Source organism: Orussus abietinus, unplaced genomic scaffold (assembly GCF_000612105.2).
Source record: "Orussus abietinus isolate OABI.00-Male unplaced genomic scaffold, Oabi_2.0 scaffold273, whole genome shotgun sequence".
NCBI classification, from domain to species: domain Eukaryota; kingdom Metazoa; phylum Arthropoda; class Insecta; order Hymenoptera; family Orussidae; genus Orussus; species Orussus abietinus.
This window is the reverse complement of record NW_019394428.1, coordinates 40,858-63,024: the sequence shown is the minus strand read 5'-3', so window position 1 is coordinate 63,024 and position 22,167 is coordinate 40,858. Positions and strand designations below refer to the sequence as shown.

The 22,167-nt window shown below is 47.2% G+C and overlaps 1 protein-coding gene across 1 annotated transcript in view; it reads right to left on the bottom strand.

Moving 5' to 3' along the window:
- Positions 1-22,167, bottom strand: part of LOC105703316 (protein sickie) — a gene marked incomplete at its 5' end in the record, with an annotated part of 101,577 nt that overhangs the window by 61,060 nt on the left and 18,350 nt on the right. Inside the window, 5 exons of the mRNA XM_012431622.1 lie at positions 183-518; positions 5,934-6,195; positions 13,688-14,049; positions 14,569-16,063; positions 17,124-17,274. Of these exons, the coding sequence (XP_012287045.1) occupies positions 183-518; positions 5,934-6,195; positions 13,688-14,049; positions 14,569-16,063; positions 17,124-17,274 (2,606 nt within the window). The remainder of the gene's footprint in view (positions 1-182; positions 519-5,933; positions 6,196-13,687; positions 14,050-14,568; positions 16,064-17,123; positions 17,275-22,167) is intronic.

The following is a 22,167-nucleotide window of genomic DNA, read 5'->3' as shown; positions in this document are numbered from 1 at the left end:
AACTCGGCTGATCAAGATGTTCATTTAAAATAATTTTTCGAGAGGAACATTATCCCTATATTGGGACAATTATCAAATTCAAAACCTTTGATATCAATAGCTACGTCACCGTTTCGTTAACGATAACGTGTCCGGCCTTAGCTTCCGGTATTAAGGGGTAACAATGATGCAAGCCAACGTACCTGCGATCGCCTGGAAGGGCTAGGACTCGGAGGAGCCCCGTCCTTGTCTCTCTCCCTGGCTGCACCAGCCTCGATGTACTTCTTCCATTGTTGGCTGTTGGAGTTGCTATTTGAGCAGTTGGAGCCTTGCTGCTGTTGGTGTTGCTTGAAGGCCGAACTCTCGGTCTGCTGGGCACTGTCGGACTTCTTAACGTGGGGGTGGTGGCCGCCTCCGGCGTGTCGCGAACTCACCACGCGGTACACTAGGTTGTTGCCCTGTTGTACTCCTTGGGGGGTGGCCGTACTTCCCCCGCCGACGCCACCCCCCACGACGACGCTACCGCCGCCCGGCACCCTCTGTAACGGACGAAAATAATTAACAATCAGTTTAAACTAACGCAACGAGATGATCAGCGCATTGCACACCACAGAATGTACCATTTAAAATGTGGAATTATAACAGAGTATCGACAATTATTTAAAAATCCTTACATCTAAAGGTCGTACCAAGGACTCCACATTAATCTTGGTACTATGAAAAATTATTAATGACGGACTAAGACTGAGTAGTAGTACGGTCATCACCAATATTTTATCACTTGCAGATACTCGGAAGATATTTATCATTTGACCCGTGGACGTTTAGAACCACGCAGTGCCCGGTTTCAGAGTTTAAATGTCCCTATCAAGACCTAGGTCAAATTGCGTCTAAGGGCGATTCTCGCGTATCGATCCTCGCCCCCCATGTGCGTCATGATTCAGTAGAGGGTGTTTGGCGTTTCGAATAGGGCTGGGTGTGTCTCGTTCGGAGCGTTTCGGCTTTTAGATTCGCTATGAGATGACTCATAGAGGGTAGAAAATGCCGCCTTTATGCTGTAATTCTCCAGCAATAGTGCATTAACCAAAGAAAAAGAATTAAAAAAAAAAATTTTAATGAACTTTGAAAACTGCAAATCTCTAACTTCCTCCATCGTGGAATTCAAACGTCGTATACCTTCTATCTGAAACACATCCGACAAAATAGGCGCATGAGTTGCAATCCATGATTTTTAAAGATCTGAATAGTAACCCGAACGTCCTTTCCGGAGTACAGTTTATGTAAAGAATAATCGTGCTACATTCTACCCGCTACTGCACCGCACTTTAGAATTTACAACCCATAGTCCGTATCTAATATCTAATACCCAATATCTAGCATCCAATTTGCTTCCGACATGAAAATAACGAGGGGTTAGGAGGCCCATTTCCTCACCGGGTATTATTTCCCGGTAACGTCTTCAGGTTCTTAACACTCCCTACCCGGGGCGTCGCGGCGCTCGTGCGTAGCCGAATGAAAACGCAGATTAAGGTTTACCCACGCCCGCGGATGTGTTTTACGAGCGCGCCCGCGGCGCCTTGTAACAATAAACGCCCTTTGAACTCGGCGCGCTCGCTCGGCGGCCAAATAAATAGCATCGTCGTCGTAGACACGCCGTGAGTCCTTTCGTATGGTTTCGCGGATTGGCGGATTCCCCAGAGCCTCCCAAAAGGACGAAGTCGGCGCAGAGAGTCAAGGTCTTCCCTCGGGGCGCCATAACGGCGCCCCCCTACAAAGAGCGGGTGGTCGTGAATTTCTCAAGACCTCATCTGACCCATTTCCTTGGCCCTTTGACCATTAAAACATCCCCGCTACTCTTCTCCGCCCAGTAATTACTCTATGTGATAGAAATTGCAACGATGAATGCCAAGATTTAAAGCTGGGGTACAACAAGGGAAGACTATAATGTTATAAAAATTATAATCAATTAGTATTCCGATGGTAGGTCTGTGATGCGGCCTCGTGAAAAGTGTAAGCGTGGGGAATATGTAGGTACCCTTACAAAAATTAACCTCCGTGATCCAAATGTAAATAAATACATAAAGTAGGTACAGTCAGCATTCGCAACGCCGGTGACCTCGGAAGCACCAATCGTTTCTACTTCTCTCCCGTGAGTTTCCATGAAACATTGCAATTCTTTCTGTACTCCCCTCGAGTGGCGCTACAATCGCACATAAACTTCGCCATAGGATTTACATCCTCCGATATCAAGATGGCCGGCCACTTGCTCGAAAGGCAATTACTAAGGATTCAAAGGGCCTGCCAATTAGGAAGATCACATTATCTCCCGCCGTGGCGTCGCCGTTACAAGCTCACCATTTTTCTTCTCCTTGCGATTCCGTGAAAAGGCGGATTCCCAGGGGCGTCCGAGAGGGAAGAGGTTAGGAGTCAAAGAGGGATTCCCTCACGCTTCAGGGGAAGGTGAGGTTATGAATTTCTCGGAGCCCGCCTCCGACGCGCTCGCCGAACCGAACGATCCGACGTTTCGACGTCGACTGACAGGGAGTCGCCTATCTCGGTTAATCCCGCGAGTGATGCCTGATGACTCGTGACGGTCCTCTCGGTGAGGTTAGGACGGGAGTCGGAGCGCGAGGTGCGTGCACGCACCCCGGAGGTCGTCTACCGACTGCGAGGCCGCGCCGGTGGCGGCCATTGGTCCGACCCCTCTCACCCCCTCCGCCCACCGGCGGATATGCGTGACCACGTACTACGCCACGATATAGAGGGTGCGCTAACGGCCAACTTTTTGCCCCTCAAGGTCGTCGACTCCGAGCCGCGCGCGTGCGGAGGGAACCCTGCTCGACCCCTCTATTGGGAAGAATTATGCGAAAACGTATTTTTCCACCACAGGGGAAATATTTACAATATAAACAATGTTAACGTCGAAAAGTCAAGAGTACCGAACGATGGAATTATGACGAAGGCTTCTTTCGACTTCTTTATCGGTAAAAATCGTGCGAGGGGAGGGCGTCATCGGATGGCCTAGATCTTGGACAACCTGACCGTACTCAACGCCTTGGTTGAAAGTGTTATACGAGAAGCGGCTTTTTCTACGACGAAGGAAGTACTCGGATGGAATATAAATACAAGTTTTTCATGACTTATATTAAACAATTGGAATTGCTTGGCAAATACTTTAGGCGAGGCTTCATTTTACCCGTGAATAATTTCTTGCGGTTCGGGAAGGGCAAAGGCCAAGTGCGAAGTGATTGAAACGCATCTGGTAATATCTGGCGCAATTTCCGGTTTACACAAGCCGCTAAAGTTGCAGGGAATCCTTTTAAGTCTCGTTGATGTGGACGTGACGAGGAGTTCGGAGGTCGATCTGCCTTCCGGTTCTTGGCGCTCCTTCCAGATATTTATTCCGAGAGATCGAGATGGAGGGAATGAAATAATAACGAGACCCGATTTCAACATTCGAAACGTATGCTACAATCAATTACTCCGAGTGGCAGAAAGTTACCATGAGTTACCGCGAGTTACCGCGAATTACCGCGAGGTACTAGGTGCGGTTATTGTTTCAGAGCAATATCGATCCCATTATGTGACCTGACGTGACCTGGCTCCATAAGTTAACTCGAGACAATGCCTAATCCTTTCCGGCCTCGTATTTCAGATTCCATTTTAAGCACGTTCTGCCCATTTGACACCTCGACTTTCCGGAACTCGCCCACCGAAGAAAGCGGAACTTCCTCTTCCTAAATGTGGCAAAGGAAAGGGAAAACCGAGTTGCGAGCACGCCTTTTTCTCCCTCGGTTCCACAAAAGAGCCGGAAAAACAATCTCTCGGGAAAAGGGACTCCAAATCGAGTCTGCACGTGTCGAAAAAGTTACATCGGAAATTCCCACCCGAACCAGTAGAAATCGACGATACTTCGTAGAATGTCTAAAGGTACTGAAGCGATTTAAGCCGAATTTAAAGGAAAGTCTGACAACAAATCTCCATAATTTATTACACGATATTCTATTTAAGTGAGCAGTATCGCAGATATTCGTTAAATTCCTTTCATTTCAAGTTCTACCTACAGATGGAAACAATATCTCTATGGAATCCAGAAATAAACCAAGAGTTGAGGGAGAAGAAGAAGACTAACTGGAAGCCGAGAGTTCTTCCCATACATCGAGTCGTCATCGCCAACACGTTCACGAATAGGATCGACAGGGATATAATAAATTCAAGGGTATATATTTACGAGACGAATCCTCGAGCAATCGCGAAGCAAAGTCGAGAAATAAGAGCCGGCCGAGTGTCGGATACGGGGGAAAGGGGAATATTTAAATGGAGGATCGAACGACAATACCGGGACCGGGGTTTTCTTATTTTCTTATTTCGCTCGAGAGGAGGGCCTCAGGAGTCGTTTTAAGAAGCGTAAGGGCTCTCAGACTCCATGGCGAAGTTGGAGTTTGCGTGTATACAATGCACATGCACGTACCGAGATCCGCACTTACTAGGCCGCGTCGTGAATAGGCAGTTAGTTCAAAGAAAAAAGGGAAGGATAAATTCATGAATGTCGGTACTAACCGTACATTTTGTGCGTTGATTTTGAAAAAGAAAGCACGCTCCAAAAACCCACCTAAACGACCTAAAAGGAAGGAGAGAGGGTGGCTTTAAAAACGGAGACCTGCATTTTTCTTTCCTGTTCTGAAAAAGACTTCCTCCCCGTTGCGCCTTCATATCGGATTCATGGACGGAATGGAACAAGATTATAGGTAGGATGGAATATTAATTCTAAGAATTAAACACAAAGAAGTATATACGAGATCGTAACCGCGAACGAGACTTGCCATTCCGTAAGGAAATTGGTATTCCATGTAATGCGCTAAGTCCGGGTGAAGTTCTTGCAAACTCCGGAGTCCGCTTTAAGTTTCTGGCGACAAAGTTCTGCCCATAAATCGCCATCGCATTATTGCCTCTCGAAGTGAAAAACAGGAGATTTAAATATATAAGAAATAGAGTATATACCACGGAAGCAGGATTTCTCGTTGGAATGACGTTGCTAGTAATTTTTTAAGCCGTCGACTGGAAACCATATCGAATCCGTTTATAGGAAAAGTGTGTTAGGGGACTGTTTACCCGAGGAAAGAACGTCGAAATGGGTATCGATTTCTGGAAGGAAAGGCTTGAAAGCTTCTGTTCTACTTTACGTCCCGAAACTGAAGGTTTCAATTTTCTGACTAAAGGCAGCTTTCCGACGGAAATCAAAGGAGAGGAAGAAATTGGGGGAGAAGCAGCATAGGTGTATGCGTAGGCCGGTCTGCTAGCAGCTGCAGGACGTAACAGCTGACGTTTGTCCAGTACGAGTATGCGTTTCCATTGCTTTTTACCCGCCCCCTATTTGTCGTTCGCCGCACTCGTTCACACACGAGTGATTAACCTCGCGCAATAAAAGACCAGCTCCTATAAATTTGCGATACGGAATAAACTATCCACGGGCTAATGTAAGCGAAGCAAACGAAATGAATTTTGGCTTCGCGCGACTGCGAATTCTAGATGAAAGGAAACTCCCAAAAGTATTCACGCAGTTAATTTCGCCGTGGAGCACGCTATGGAAATTTCCAGGAGATCTGTAACGTGCAATTTAATGAGATTACGCCGCGAAATGCGGTTATCGCATAATGTACGTGAATTCTACTTCATAGGTAGATAGCATTACCACATTCGCTCGGATATAACGCGGCGGTGTAAAATTTTCACGCATTTTACAGTGCCGCTAAAGAGGTAATTTAATTTTGTTTGCTGAGCAGATGAACATTTTGGACGGTTAACCCTTTACAGCGGGTGTCATGCGATTTCAACTGTCCACGGATAATGAAAGTTATTACCCGGAACGCCCTGCCGTGGAATTGATGAGCCAATAAAAGGTTCGGTCTCGGGCACCCTGGGGTATTTTCCCGGTTTCTGAGAAGAAGCCTCACCTTGTGGTGAGACGGATGTCCGGTGTGATTGGAGGAGGTGTGGTTCCCAGCAGGAATGGATGCCAGGTCCTCTATGGTGAGTTCCGCCAGGGCGTCGCTGCCTCCGCTGCAGCCCCCTAGCAATCCACCCCCGACGATGTTCCTGCTCCCAGCAATGCAGCCTCCATCGGTCCTGCTGCTCCCGGATGGTCGCTTTTGCACTCTCCTGGAGTTGACCAACTCCTTCACCCCTGACAGTTCCCTCCTAGAGCTGCTGACGAATCTGGAAGAGACAGATCTGTTAGGAAAGTAAGGAACAAAAATACATAAAAGTAAAGTTGTCCAAAAGCGACTTAAATTCTGAAGAATTGTAATATTTCTTCTCTTAGGGGTACTCATGTCTCATTTTTATAGCTAAAGCCGCCTATCAGCTATAGTCTTTAAATGGCTAAAGGACGTCATTTAACGCTAAAAGTGCAGTATGAGAATAAGTCTCATTAATCAAGCAGGCCATAAGCAAACAACTGATTAATAATACATGTATACAAAGAAATGGTATATAAATATACGCTTAAAATGAATCTTTTCTTCTCCTATTCCGACCAATGACAGCGTATAACCGCAATCTGATAATGGATGAACATCTTTCAAGGTTAGTCAGCAGAATAAAGAACATTCCACGTATCTCCTTGAAAAGGAAGCAACCATTGCCGATTTTGGATCGATTGCCTGGGGGCGAGTATATTCGCCGATGGACCAAGGGAAGGCGAAAGAGACCAAGGGAAGGTAAAGGGAATTGGTCTATTAGTAAGATTAGACCCTTAACCCAATCTACTCGGAGACGACGCACGACTAGCCCCGGGGAAAACGTGCGACCTAGACCGTTTCTCGTCTTCACCTCCTTCCCCGACGAAATGAAGGTAAGACCCACGAGGAAGGAACGTCGTTCAATCTCGACTCCTTTGTTTGTCCCACGAAGAAGGAAGTCGTGTCAGGATTCCCCCCCCGATGGAGCCTGGATCAAACTTCGGGCGAAGGGTCGCCGTTCTAAATTTTCTAAGGATTTCCTTATTCGAGTCAGCGAAGGAGGAAGTTGGGTCAACGATCCTCGGGATGGAGCTCATGGGGTCAAACCTCGGACAAGTGTCTATGATTTGCTCCGGGTCTTCCGGGGATCTAAATGGAATCCTTATTTCAGCCCGCGGTGAAGAAAATTGCGTCAAGAAGCTTCGGGACGGAGCTCGTGGGATCAAATTTCCTGGAGGGGGTCGAGATTCGTCCTGGCTCTTCTATTTAATAGGTTCCCCATTTTGGCCCGTGGAGAAGGCATTTACGTCGACGATCTCCAGGTCGGAGTTTCTGGGGTCAAACTTCCAACGGGCAGCCACGATTTCATTAGGCTCCACCAGGGGTTTAATGGAATCCTTGTTTCATCTCTCGAGAGCGAGAATCGTTCCTACCATCTCTAGAATGGAGCCCAGGGGATTGGACTGGTCCAGGTGACCAGAGTTCTTCTGCCGTTTTAAAAGTCCTAATGGGAATTACGCGAACCTGTTCCTCCCACCGCGTGGAACTGCCCTGCGCAATGACAAAAATGTTAACCAAGAATGCAGACGGGTATGAAAATAGAAATCGACCGTGCACATTCCACTCGAATGCATTAGCATTAATTACAAATTCATTCCAACCGACGATATTGCATTATCGTGATTAATTCCGTGGCTACGCCACTGGTCCTCGTGTGCGCGTTACATGTGCCCTGTACACGTTGAAGGTATATACCGTATCTACCAACCGTTTAGACGTATAATGCGTGTTTTAGACATGAAATGTACATATGTACCCGCGTATGTACTCGGTGTACCTTCTGATCGGAGCCTCGGCACATGGAAGATTCTTAGCGACATCGGGAACTCGCCTCTAGATACGGATGCATTCAATGGTCTTCGCGAACGTCGACGAGCCTCCCCTCGAGCATTAGCTAATTGCCAGGCTGGCCATCGACTTAAGGCAAGCGCACAGTCCACTAGCCGACCAATCGGGATGTCGCTTTAGGATTAATACCATGGCCACGAAAGCTGCACGGCCGAACGGAAAGAAGACTGCAGAATTCCTGAGTCACGCCACCGCGGCGCACACGGCTTAGGAATCGACCAATTACCTTCCAGTTTATTGGACAAATCGATGGATCCGTTTTTCTCCCTCTCTCAACGTGATCGAACGATTCAAAAGCCCCGTCGATTAAAATTAGACGTGGAATTAATTATCGAGAATATAAAAAGAAAACTCGATCGGCATTATTATCTCGGAAATACGCATTTACTGTATGAGTTAATTTCAGTTTCTCAGCATTGATATTTATTATTAATAGGGAATTTTTGGAGAGCGGGTAACGATCGTTACGATTCCATTATGGGTCAATCGAGTTAGAAATATCCGGGAAAAATTCCCAGAGTACTCTAAATAGTTGGTGGGTTTTCCGAGGATAATGTATCGTTATCGCCGATCAATTGGAGGGAAATATCGATTATGATTCGTGGTCTTAATAAGAGGATACCTTTCACGCCACGCGAACCGGTTGATCCAGCGATAAGTGAAAGCTCTAGAAGAGCCGGTCGTTAAAAACCCGGAATCCCTAGAATCCTGAAAACCACCCCTACGAGGGATCGAAGCGACCCCCGCAAACCCGCAAGAAATAATTATGGTAATTCGCGGAATCGTATCGCATGCTGCAGTCGTGCCAGGCGAGCAGACCAATGCCGTGCGTTCTAGACCCTTAAACGCGACTGCAAGAAATTCCCCACGAATAGAAAAATGATCCTAAAGCACTGTCAACGAACGTCCTACCCTGAAACTACCGTCACCGAGAGAAACGGAGACGACAAGGAATTCGGAATACCGTAAAAGGTGTCAATCGTGATAAATACCGCGGAAGAAATTCGGCACATCGAGGGCCCTTAAACCACGGCAGAAAGTCCCCTATAATTCGAAAAACAATGCCGAGGCCGCGTCGGCCAATAATCAAGCCGTGGTACGAGTCGAAGTACGGGATATATCACGCGGCGTGCTTCGAAGTCGCAAAAACTGGACCTCGGTTATCGACTGGTTGGCGTAAAAAATGATTTAGGATCTTGCGACTAAAATAATAATTACAACAAAGCCAAGTAACGGCCGGTTGGTCGCGTGGAAACGTTACCGTCGGTGTCGGCACGGTCGAGGGCTCGAAGATGCGGGGACGAGATTCACCCGACGGCTCCGGGGCGCACGTCGCACTTTTCACACAGAGCGCGGCTCGGAATTTGTTTAAAAAAAGGGCCGCCCCCTCCTCTCGAGGCTTCGGAGAGAGACCGGAGCCCGGCACACGTCGGTCGTCCGCTCGTCCCCGGAGAACTATCGCTATCTCGGGTGTTCTTTCTCACTCCGGGCAGCGCTCGCTCTCTCCCGCCCGAGCGGCGCACTCTCCCGGCCTCTCTTTCGCTCCCACGCCGCCATGCGCCGCTCCTCGAGCTTCGCCGAGTCGCCACCGGATAGCGCCACCGGCCCGGCCCGAGTGCGATCGATCGCGCGACGTCACGGCCCCTCGTGGCGCACGCCCGCTGCCCCTCTCCCTTCTCGCTCGCTCGCGCCCTGCCCCCGCGTAGCCTCTCTCTCCCTCGACCGTCGGGCCCCCACCACGGGCAACGTTCTTTCGCCGAATCGCGAAATCTTAAGGCGTGACTTGAGACTTTTACGAAATGCTAATGCGACTCAACCCGATAATTTGAACGAGGCAGAGTGCAACGAGAATGTTTCATGTACTTTGTTGGTATATTTACGGCGTGTATGTCCACTTTTACATTCGCGGTGGTTGAGTATCCTAAGTTTGCGATGAAGTGTGTACACGTACGGTAATTGCCGCTGCGTTCAGGGGGCATCGTGGCGCATGTCTCGCGCGTTTTGCGATCGTGGAGCTTAGGGCTTTTTCCCCCCTTCTGTCCCCTTCTCCGAGGATCACGCCTTTGTGGGACGCGGAAACTAACCTTGCAATCGGAACCGCAGAGGGCGGAAAAAGGGTTTGATGTTTGAGTTGAGATTAGCGCGAGGCGATTAGTCGTAAGTCGGGTTAGCTACTTGGGGTAGGCGTCTTTAATTATCATCGAATTATTTAACCCTCTATTGAGAAGCGCTAAGATGAGATAAGGTACCTAGCAATTAAAGGTCCACTTGAAGTCTACCTGGTGAAATTCGGTTGAACGTTTCAGAGGTAATTAATTGACCCGTAACGATTTAATTAAACATGTTATTAGTTCGTCGATCCTTATTTTCAGGTATTCGAAAGCAAAGGAGATGTTCCCGTCGCCTCCTAGGGAAATATTCAGCCCCTCGAGATGGCGCGAAGGGAGCCCTTAAAGGGTTGATCGTCGTCGCGGCGTCGCGTCTTCGGAGCGTCGCGAGACGAGCAACAATGGCGTCTCCCGAGATAGGTGTCCGCACCCGACGAAGCCGCTCGGGGGCGCAAACTTGCCGCGATTCGACACGACGTCCCGAGACGCCGTCGTCTCGGCGCTCGAGAATGCCGGCAAACACCCGAGACCGCCGCGACGCCGGCGGAACAATGCGGAACGCCGCGCGAACCCGTGACAAAGGACCGGCTCCGTTATCTACATAGTGGCATAGTAGTACACTGACTCCATATCACCCTGTGTACCCTGTACACCCTGCGCACACTTCGTACACTGCGGCGGAAACGGAGTGTTCCCGGACCTAGCGAGAAACGGGCCGAGTTTAGATAGGGCGTGCTCATAGTTGTCGAGTTTATACGGTTTATATGGTACGCGGCACGAGACGTATAGTCGCCAGGTGGATGGTAGCAGGGTTGATCAAAGTCATGACTTCTTTTAGAGAAATAAAAAATCGCTGACTTTAAATCACGTTTTTTTCATTAAATATCTCATTCGTTTAAGTAAACTCGTTTAAAAGATTAGGTTAAATTGATATTAGTAAAAAAATTGTCATAATTTGTTTCCTCGATTCAAGAACAGACGAGTCACAAGTGATGAATTTCGCAAAGTTCCTGTAGTTGATACATAAGTCTTATTAGTCGATGTTCCGAAGATTTCATCGCAATATTTGATTTTAAGCTCGAGTACGATATTGATGTTGACAAAAGACTCCCAAACCGTGCGTAGGCTAATAAATTCCACTTCGGCTAGCGACAAAGCAAGCAATAAAGCGCATAACGCGAGCAAATACGAGACCTCCTCCGACGTGTCCATGGAATCGGGCGACTCGCGCCCATTGAAGACTTCGGGCGGTTTTACGAGGGTAATGTCGGCGAGCCACTCGAAGGCTCGTATAAGCGTTCAAATATGCCGAGCTTGGGGTGCGCTCCTCTCCCCCGGGCGCTCTTTATAAGGGTTCGAGCCGAAAAGGGGCGCCGAGGTAGGAGGGAAGTATATTGAATTTCCGAAAAGCGCGTCGGGTTACGAGCGGATGATACGCGGCCTTGGATATACCCTGATGGAGTTAGTCGTGGGCGCGGGACGTCGAGAAGCGCCGCGAAAACAACGCCGGGGGTGTTCCACCCGAGGCAGGGCTAAATCCACCCCCTAGCTGGGGAGCGCGGCCGAATCCAAATTCAATCCGCGGGATCTAATCGAGATTATCCTTTTTGGCCCACTTCCGCCCTGCGTCTTCCGCCTCGTCCACCCCCTTAATCTTTCGACAAGGACCAACCCCGGATTTGGGGTAAAGCGTTCTGCGAGAGAATTCGGGGGCGCCAAAAGACACCTTGCACAATGTGCTTTAACTCTTCGACGAGAAGGGGATGTTCCCCGCTATAGCGAAACTTAGGGCGATAATGTCTGTACCATTTGTATCGTAAGATTCTCAAGTGAACTGTTTGAGAGAGAAAAGTGGCAAGTTTTGATTTCTTTACCGAGTAAGATCTATTTAATTAGAGGGATGATATCGAAAATATCGTATTCAAATAATCCCGCTGTGTATCTCTAACGCGCGTTCCTCAGTCGGATTCGTTCCTTCCAAGATTTTGGCATGTCGTTTTTCAGTTATCTTTAGTGCTGCCTTCAGCAGTCGATTTCAAAAGGAGGATTTCGAGGCATGAAAGGAATCCATACACGGGACGGTTGCCCCTCTTAGGCCGAGTTATCTAGGCGATGTCCAAAGACCTTTCAAAGCACGTTGTTCCTTTGAACCCGTTCAAGAGATCCTTCAGCACACCATTCATCTTCAGACCGAAACGGGAAATTTGAAACGGGGAACTTTGAGGTCACTCTCCACCTACGTTCATTTTCTGCCGAATTCAACCGAATTATTCCGACCGAACAATCACGTTTTGCGTTGCTTGTAACATCGTCTTCCTTCGTGTGCAATATCGAAGATAATATAAAAAAAAAAGAAAATGTATAAAAAGCGGTTCTTGAAAATCTCTCGACAGAAATCCCTTACTGAAGAGCAAGGGCTCGTCTGCATATCGGATATGTTTATAAAAGGGCATCTTCGTCGGGCCGCATTCGTCCCGAGTTTCTTCTAGGGTGTTCACCCCTTGATCTTTTGACGGGAACCACCCAACATCCTCGGGGTGTCATTTCAAAGGGGAAATTCGGAGGCATGAAAAGGCGCCTTATAGCGTGAAATATTCGCGGGACATTTATGCAGGAGGATTGCTGCTCCTTTGAATATCCACGGAAGACCAAAATTGAGATAAATCTGACAGCAATCGCCACCACATATCACCATATGAAACCTCCTTATCAACATTGATTCTCCTAATTAACTCTGCGATATGAATTAGGGAACTGAGAAAGAGAATAATCCGATACGATGACACGTGAAGTCACGTTTTCTCTGGCAAATGTAGATGCTAGGCTCCACCTAACTTAATCGAATTAATCCGCCCCCCTTGGTGGACGACAGGGGCGCGAAAGTAATTGGACACGTACTCGCATATAGCCTCGCTAAATTAGCCTCGCAAATTTCGCCTAATTGGAGGCCCTTAGTCTTGGTTGGCCGGCTGTTCAGCGAGCGAGTGTTCCCGCCGAGAGAATTCTCGAAAAAAGAGGAAATTCCCCTTCATGAGTACTCGGGAAGATATATGCACCTGATGCATGTTTAATTACGGGAATATCGGGAGACCTCTTTATCAGAGGCTGAAGAAAATTACAATGAAACATGTCTTTTAATTACGGTCTGCACACTTTGCAGTTCTCGAATACCCCGCGAAGCGCAAATGAATTGAAATCCCAGGGCCTAATTAGAAAAATAAATTAATCAAAGCTGAAATTATTGCAACGACTTTACAGCATCTCCAGGAACAAAAATACCTCTTCGCCAACTCTCGTCCTTAATCCACGATATTACCAAGCCAGAAGTCGAAAGGAAATTTCAAGATTAAATTCAACCTCATAATAGGCGAATCAGAGTCGGCATTCCAATCCCAGTGCTCGGTAATGCAATCCAGGTTAAAATTAGAATGCGAATCCTTCCCTGCAGGGTCCTTGATGGAAGCCAATTTCCGGATTAACCTAACTCTGCATACTAATCAGCCCAGTTTCTAAGATTGCGTCAAAGCATTATTGCAACATTAATATATCATTACATCATTACTATATCGTAAAACAATTGCACATGCGAGTTGTCTTCTATTTGGACTACCCTTAGATCGCATGTAACCCAGGACTACATGTGGAACCTGGCGTCCAAATTGATACCCTACATGGTGAACATGTTATCTTAGTTCACTGGATCCCGATATAGATACATAACAGGACACTCACCTGTCGTGGTCGTGACCGTAAGACGGATTGATCCTCCTCGAGTAGAGGGATGCTCCGCCCTCGGACATGTATCCGTCGCAGAGATCGGAAAGTGTCCTGCTACCGACACTCATGCCACCTCTGAGGATCTCTCCATCGCTGAGGTACCCAGAGGCGATGTCGATGTCCGTGTAATCGTGGCCCACGTGGTGGTGCGAGGAAGAGTGCAGTACGGTGTACTGTCTGGTAGCTGTCCTACTTGGCAATGTCTGCAGGCCTCTGGTTCCAGGGGTGTAACCTCGAAGAAGGGGTTGCATCGGTTTCACCGTCATCTCGGCTTCGTCGTCCGCTATGGAACCTCCGCAGGAACCCTCCGACAGGACCTGGACAAATTGTTCAAAAATATATTCGAACGAAGCTTCCATAATTACAACACCGCGTGCCAGAGTCGCTACAATTTCCACAAACGTACGGATGCGTTGCACGTGTTAAATATGCATAAAAGGAATGCTCGTACTCGTGAAACGCTCAATGACACCTGTTGAACGTATTTTCAGGGTTCCATTCAGAAAAGTAACGTGTCAGTTTCATCCTGATAGAATGTTGAACATGCCGCGAATGACAACGTGGAAGATAGTTTCGCCTCGCCATAATTCGTGATTGATTGAGATCAATCAATTAGTCTCAAGTCTAATAAGTACTCATAAACGTGATTAGTTTCCCTTTCTTTGATACATAAGTTATGACTCGACGTAAACTACGTACTTCCGGTCAAAATCACGCAACTCAAATTATCGCTGAGATAATGGAACGTTTCATCTCATTGAACCGTGAAAACTGCACCGAGCCTGAATTTCTCTACTTTCTAATTGTAAGCAGCGCACGAGAACTTGATGAAGGACCTTCTCGATCTGCTCGAAAGTGGTCTCGATTTTCCTGTTGGGGATGGTCTTGATTTCGCTGCCGCTTTCGCTGCTGGGTCTGTATATGACGCTGCTGTCGCTGGAGTTGCTCTGGCCCGTGCTGTTGGAATTGCTGTGGGAGCTCTCGGACATCAGGTCGGAAATGCTTGGCATCGGCGAGACCATGGCCACGGTGTTGGGGTCCAGTTTCCTATGCAGGGACTCGCCTTTCAGCTTCGTGGGGGTTGGGACCCCCGGAACGTTACACTCCTTCGGAGGTTTCGAAGTACCCTTGACCAGGGCCGTTGGTTTTGGAATGTTGGATCCCGGACTGACCCCAGAAGTAGGGATGTTCGCGTGCTGAGGAGAATTCGCCGAAGGTGGTTGCTTCCCCGGGACATTTTCAGGGATTTGACTCAACCCTGTGGGCTCTTGAACGCAGATAAACCTGTTCGCCGACATGGATTCCTCATTTTTCTCGTTGATCCCAGAGATATTCCTAGGACTTAATCGATCGTTTCGATCGGGTCCCTGAACCCCATCCACCAGATGATGCTCCGGCGATGAAACTATGACCCCGGTCATGAGACCCTGTTGAGGATCCTGGAAATCCTTCGCTCCAATGTCGCTCTCAAGCCCTTTTGTCTCGTTTCCCGACAAGTTAGCCTGGTTCATGCTCAGGGTTTTGTCGAAGTTCGAGTTTGCGTCCTCGCGAGTGGGGCTCCTTGCGAGATGCTCGTTTACCTGTTTGATGCTCTCGTTCCCTGTTGTCATCAGCCCCTTCTGAACGAGGAGATCCTTGTTCAGTCCATTCGGAGGTGCTCTTAGGGCTTGAAGGTTGAGTTTAGGGTCTGAGATTTTGCCCACTTGGTCCATCTTTGGCTTCTGTATCTGTTTGGTCTCGCTCTTCAGGCTGGGCAGGATCTTCGGGTCCTGGGGAACCTTGGGGGCAGTTAGACCCGAATTAGGCTTCTGCAGCTGGGCTGATTGTTTCAATAGGTCGAAACTGGCGACGGTCTTTTTGTCCAGGGAGAATTTCGACGGGGCGTTGGCGATTTTCTGTTTCGCATCCTCCACCGGTGGAGCGTAGACCAATTTCTCGGGTCCTTTCGTCCTGGCGATCTTGCTCTGTGCCTTTGCCTGCTCCTTCCTGGCAGTTTTTGGACTTGCCTGCTTAGCCTGTTTCACCTGCAACTTCGATTTCAAAGCCCGACTCTTTGGGGATTCCACCTGAACCTTGCTCTGATCGCATAGGGACGTGGAGCTGTCCGAGTGCTCCGACCTCGCCGAAGAGAATCCTGAGGAGCTGGAGGTCCTCTTGGAGACCGCTGAAGACGCTTTCGCGCGATCCTGGTTTTTCTCTTTGTTGTTGAACAACTTAAATTTGTCCAGGACGGAATTCTTTCCCTGCGGATGAGGCGCTGGTGGCCCTGTGTACGGAGACTGTTGAGGAGCTCTCAAACCACCTGGACGACCAACCGTCGATGCTCGTGGGCTGAAAACGAAGAAAGAAATTAGGATACTTGCTTATGCCAAAATTGTAAATGTACAAAAATCCGACAAATTGAAATACACATTGTCTAAATTAATATATCACGGTTATCCCAAAGAAAACGCATGCAAATATGCCTTATATGTTAGGACACTGATTCCAAACGATAACTTTACTGCATTTAAATCTTCCATTCATTCGAATAGCATTTATTGAACATCAATAGTAATTAACTGTAACCAAATATCGAATTGTTTCATATGAAGCAATAAATTCACTGGTTCTCTTGAGGATATAAATTAGAAACAATAAACGCGGTGTTTCAATTCCTTATCCTTATCGTCACATTCCTTCTGACCGGTGTAAACAGTTTATAGGATCGAGAATAGTTCGCGTTGCATTTGTTTACATCGGGGAGGAGCGATGTCGAAATCGTCCATCTCTTCGAAGAAAAACGTGAGGGTTAGACGAGAGCAGTTTATCTCGTAGCGGGTCAGGCTCTGGCTTCGTCTAACAAAGAGCTCCGGCGTGGGGGAGATAGATAGATAGGCTTTGTTATCATAGGTGGTGGGAGACACAGCCCGAGGGCTGCAAACAAGAGAGACGGATATAGTGCGCGCTTTGTACGATAATAGCGCGAGGGGGTGAAATTTGTACCGAGGTGTAACGCGCGGAAAAGCCGCAAAGGGAGGGAAGTGAGACTCGTATTCAGAAGCAACGTGTACTGCATCGCGATCAAAGGGGTCGAGGGTTTGCACTCGGGTGTGGGATCAAAAGTCATCCCAAAGAGAAAGGTGAGATTTGAACTTGAATACAAAATGCAAAAATATTGAAATGATTAATATCGACGCGTGTACTATTGTTTAGTAAATGAGATTGTCGGATATTCTACTTAGGCGTAGTCGATTAATGAAGACGAGAGTTTACACCAGAGTGTGGGATCAAAAGTCATCACAAAGACAAAGGTGAGACTCGAACTTGATCATAATATGCAAAAATATTGAAATGATAAGTATTGACACGTGTACAATTATTTAGTAAAGGAGACTGCGGGATATTTTACCTTGGGGTGGTCGCCGGAGGTTGTCTGCCCGAGTTAGGTCCTCTTGGTTGGGGGATAAAGGAAAGTCCACCTTGAGGAGGTTGCTGTTGACTTGGGCTGGTACTCCTGGAGCTGCTGGCACTACCGAGACCACCACCTCCGTGCTTGAGTCCTGAAACGAAGATAAATCCAGGTTTTTGATTAAACTTGAAACATAACAATTCATTAAGATTAAGAATGTTATGCTTGATAATAAAGAATTTATTACGTCAGTACACAATTATTATTTCTAATAATAAAGAGCGGTAGATTTTACACACAATAGAATAAGACTAGTTTGGTTTAAAATCGAATCGGACGTTTTGTAATCCAGGTCGGTTCTGGTAGGAGAAGTGCGAGCACTCCCATCTGAAAGTGCCCGTTTCATTCCTTTAGCATTTTTCTGAATCGATTCAAGCCGATCCGGGTAAGCGTGCTTGAGCCTTTACCCTCAAAGAACACGTCGCTTTACTCTTCCCCTCTCGGAAACAAGAAGGACGGCCGTACGCGTTTAAAGCCAAACGGAGCGCGAGAAGGAAACCTGGGTTCGGAGGTCAAAGGTATTCTCTATACCGAGGAATTCACGAGGGCTCTTACATTATAGTCGGGGTTAACGTCTTTCACGAAAGGCTCATGCATTTCCTGCACACAGACCCTTGTCCACGTTTAAGGAAGGCCCGACTTCCTATCTTCCGTTACTCCAAAAGTGGATTCCGCCATCGTTTAATGTGTGTACCAATTTCTAAATCTAACTTGTTCAGATAACTACAAAGGTTGTTTGTTAATTCATAATCTAGAGGTGATCAAATATTGAGTGTCAATTTGAAAACTTTTTTACGAGCGTTTAATTAGACTTTTAACAGTGGAATCAGAATGACGGCTGATAAAGTGAAACGTTCGGAATGTTCGATAAAAAAACATTTTATTGCTATTTATTAAACGTTACGTTTTACTCATCGCTAGTAATATCGCTATTTGCTTAAGAATTGTGCTATTTTCAATTCGTTATTAAATCCCATAGAAATATCTTATCGCTTCTTTCATAATCAGGAAGCGTAGCTTTGTGAATAATATTATTTCTTAATCAGGATGCACTTTACCGTTAATTATACGTGAGAAATAAACGACGCGGATTGTCGGTGTAACGAACCCTGACAGCTGTAATAAGGTCGCCTAGCCTTTATGAACCTTTTTATAGGGTATCGCCCATTTATGTCTCTCCTCGGTGATTCCGCGATTCATCTACTTGTAGTCCTTAAATACGCCTTTAACGACTTATCGACCGCTACAATCTGTCCCCATTGGCTCTCTATTAATTAAGCAATTGGCAATAACTGGGCTCCGACAATAACCGAGGAGATCATTGGCAGCAACGTTAAACTGGCACGTTCGTCGCCCTCTGTAAAATCGCCTTCAGGTTTCTCCACAGAAGTTTAAACGCACGTAGCCAAAATAAACGGGAAACGTACAACGGGTGCACGTTATACGAGTGAAATGCGTGAACGGCGCTGAGAAAAAAAATCCGTTTCGTCGGAATTACATTTCCTGTTCGGAGTACGTTTTGAACGCGACATTAAAGAATTAAACATTTCTGTTGCCTGACGGTATAGAGAATGGTATCGCATTGTATAATAAATGCACACGGTATAAAGCTATATTATCAAAAAAAGAAAGGATAACAGGAAGGGAGGAAATATAAGAGAAATTAGGATTACTTTGCAGTATAGAAAATAGTACACCCGGAATTACGGAACACAAGAGTATAAGAGATTCTCCATCACCGCATTGGTGCTAGTGAAACTACAATTTTCACATTCTAGACGAAAGTCGGAAATTTGTAATATCTCACTTCCTCCTTTTCTCCTAAATTTACAATCGTCGTTATATAATGGTAAAAAGACCCGTCCAGACACTGACAGTGTTTCGAATGCCGTGGTTTCCCTTTTACATAAGTCAAGATTAGCTGTCCCGAGGCCAGTATTCCTCTTGTCTCCGAGAGTTTGCAGAAATTCAAGGAACTATTAGCCGAGTGTGCGAATGCAAATGCGAACCAGCATCCAGTCGGTTTATCGTAAAATAAACCGTGGCCGGCGATCCATGTCCGTCCTCGTCAATGAATCGATCGCACCAATGGATCGACCGGTTTTTAATAGACCCGTCTAACTCGTGTCCAGTTTTGCAGTAATTTCTCCGAGTACCTTTGACGCCTCTGCGAATAAAGAGCTCAACGGCGAGAACCGGCCAAAGGATGTTTCGCACCCCTGGGGGATTCGTGCGAATTCGAGGGTCTCTACTTATGAATATGGAAGCGAGTGCCTTCAAGCGGTAACCGGTCAGCTGTGTGCTTAATCAATTATCGTCCTGCGCCTCGCAACCACGCGGCACTGCAAGCTCGATTGGCTGCAAAAATAGCGACCGAGCTGCAATCGGAGAATAACCAGGGGGCAATAGACGGGCAACGGGGTCGTCTAATTGGAGGCTGCTTAATCCCATAAAATGTATCAACGGGTATTTGCGTCTTATGAAAACTCATCGTACAACGGAGGATAATAATGCCGGCAAGTGACATATGTACGAATTCGAATATAGGTAAATGAAAGGTATTTCTAAAAAAACCATTTTCTTATTCAGCAGAGTGTTTGAATTGTTAATAAAAGTGCATTTGTTCGTGAAAGATTGCATTTCAGTGCAAGAGCATCCTAGTATAGATATACGGGCAATTCTCACCCTTACGAATTACTTGGTTCCTGGCAACCGTTTGTAAGTCGAGAATTTGTGAAGGTTTCCGGATGGAATTTTCATTTCAAATTCCGGTAAATAAATCTGTGGTATGAGAGCTACGATTACACGACGTGAGGCCTCGAGATGAATTTCTAGTTGGAATATTCGCTTATTTTAAATTTTATCACGAGAACTTGTTTGGCTTACTTCGTGGCGAATTTCCGTTGAAACGTAACTTGAAATCGATTGAGACTGTCGACTCAAATTTTCTCGAGTCAAGGGGGAACGTCGAATATCGGGCCGCCGGGAAAGGTCTAATCTGCTCTCGAGGTGTGAATCGAGCTTAAGGGCCGAGAGGGGGCCATAGCGAAGGAAGGGCGTGCAAAGGCGAGAGAGAAAGGTAAAAGGATCTCGCGATCCGAGTCGAAGGCCCGCCGTGCCAATCTGAGGTTTACGAGCCGGAGGAGCTCCTTTTACAGCCCCGAATCTCCATTTTCTCGCCCGAAAGGATCTCGGTTCTTTCCGTGTCCACCGGTTTCCATCCTCGCACGTGGCGCGCGTCATCTGCCGAGGAGCGATATTCGGAGCCTCCTTCGAGGACCATCATGTCAATCTGATAACAATTTTATGACGGATAATAAGTTTGGATATTTCATTATTTACAAATAATCAAACATCCAATCTGATAGATCTTGTCCTTCCTATCTCGCCAATATGTCTTCCTCGAAGACAACTTTTCACCGACCTAGTCTGAAGTTTCAAAATGCAAGACACTTATGTTCCTCGATTAATGACCTTTTTGAACACGGTCTCGTTTTACGCGGATCAAATAATTTATTATCTCATTTGCGGCGAGCATATTAATTCTGTTTTCATAGGCAATGGGAACGGTGCTTTCAAGCAGGTTAAAAAGAAAAGTGTGATTGGTTTGGAATACGATATCGAGCAAAACTTATTTCGATTTTTCTTTCATTTGTTCCTTTTTTCCCTTCTAAAAATAGGTGAAATAAATATATATATCGCTTACACGGACTTTCCTCTACAGAACGTTGACTTCGTTATTATACGATTTTCACTGGGCTGCACTTCCTTTGCATGAATCGAGAGATCGATGTACCTAATCCGGGTACCAATCAACAAGCCAGGACTTCCATTTCTCTCCCTTCCTCCTTCCATCCCTACTTCCCACTATCAGCAGTCCAATTTCCTCCACAAAGCCACACCGATAATTCCCGATTAACCAACCCCTCCAAACACCTGTAAATCAAGAAATTCAAAGTCCCCCGATCTGCCCGAACGATCTCTAACCATTATTTAAACCTTCCACGAGGTTGTATTCCTAATAATAAATAAATTTCTAATATTTTTTTAAAAACTTACACAGGGACATCGAGAATACACCTATACCTACATATAAAATACAAATAGAAACGGATAACACGTCGACAAAGCGAAGTTACCATTCAATATATAATAATAAAGGTGAAAATCACATTAGCGGCGCAGGACACTTTTTCTTTTTTAATATACAAGTCGATATCTCCCTCCTTATCTCTCGCGTTCTCACTCACCGGCGCGTCAGTCCGGGCACCCTCTACCTCGTCTCCACAGCTTCGGTCGGGACGGCGCGGCGCTAAGGGGGCCGCTAGGGCGGGCCCGGGGGCCCGGCCGGCTAACGGGCCCTCGGCGACGTCGACAGGGGAGGAGAGTAGCGCGAAAACGAGGAAGTCGCGAACGGCCTCGCACCCGACGCGCAGCAGCCGCCGCTGCCCTCCGATGATTAACCGGCCGCGACTGCCCCTTTGCCGCGCTCTAAGCCCACGTCCGCGTTAACCAAGACCTATCCTCTCCTCTCCCGCGCCGCTCGCCGTCTCTCTCTCCCTCTCGCGCGCCGGGGTACCTCCGTCTCGCTCTCCGCTCTTGGCTCTTTGCTCACGCTCGAGCACCCGACTGCACGGGACGCACGAGAGTGGCGAGTGTGCGCGCGTACGAGTGCACGCGCACTCGCTTAGATGCGCGGAAGGGTGTGAAGGTATGCAAGTAGGTGCGAGAGTAGAAGAGGTTATGCGAGTCCCTGTGAGAGTGGAAGAAGTTATGTGGGCGCGTGTGGACGCGTTACCGTGCGCGAGGGAGATATGTGTGTGTGCGGCCGGGAAGGAACGATTGACGGGCCAAGGCGATTAACTTTCTCGGCTCTCAACCGTCGATTCGATCGAGGGCTCAACGTTTTTCACACCGACTCGGATGACCGATTGGGAGGCACTGCTAAAGCGAGATGTATGGACGTGGTCGCGAGGATGGTGCA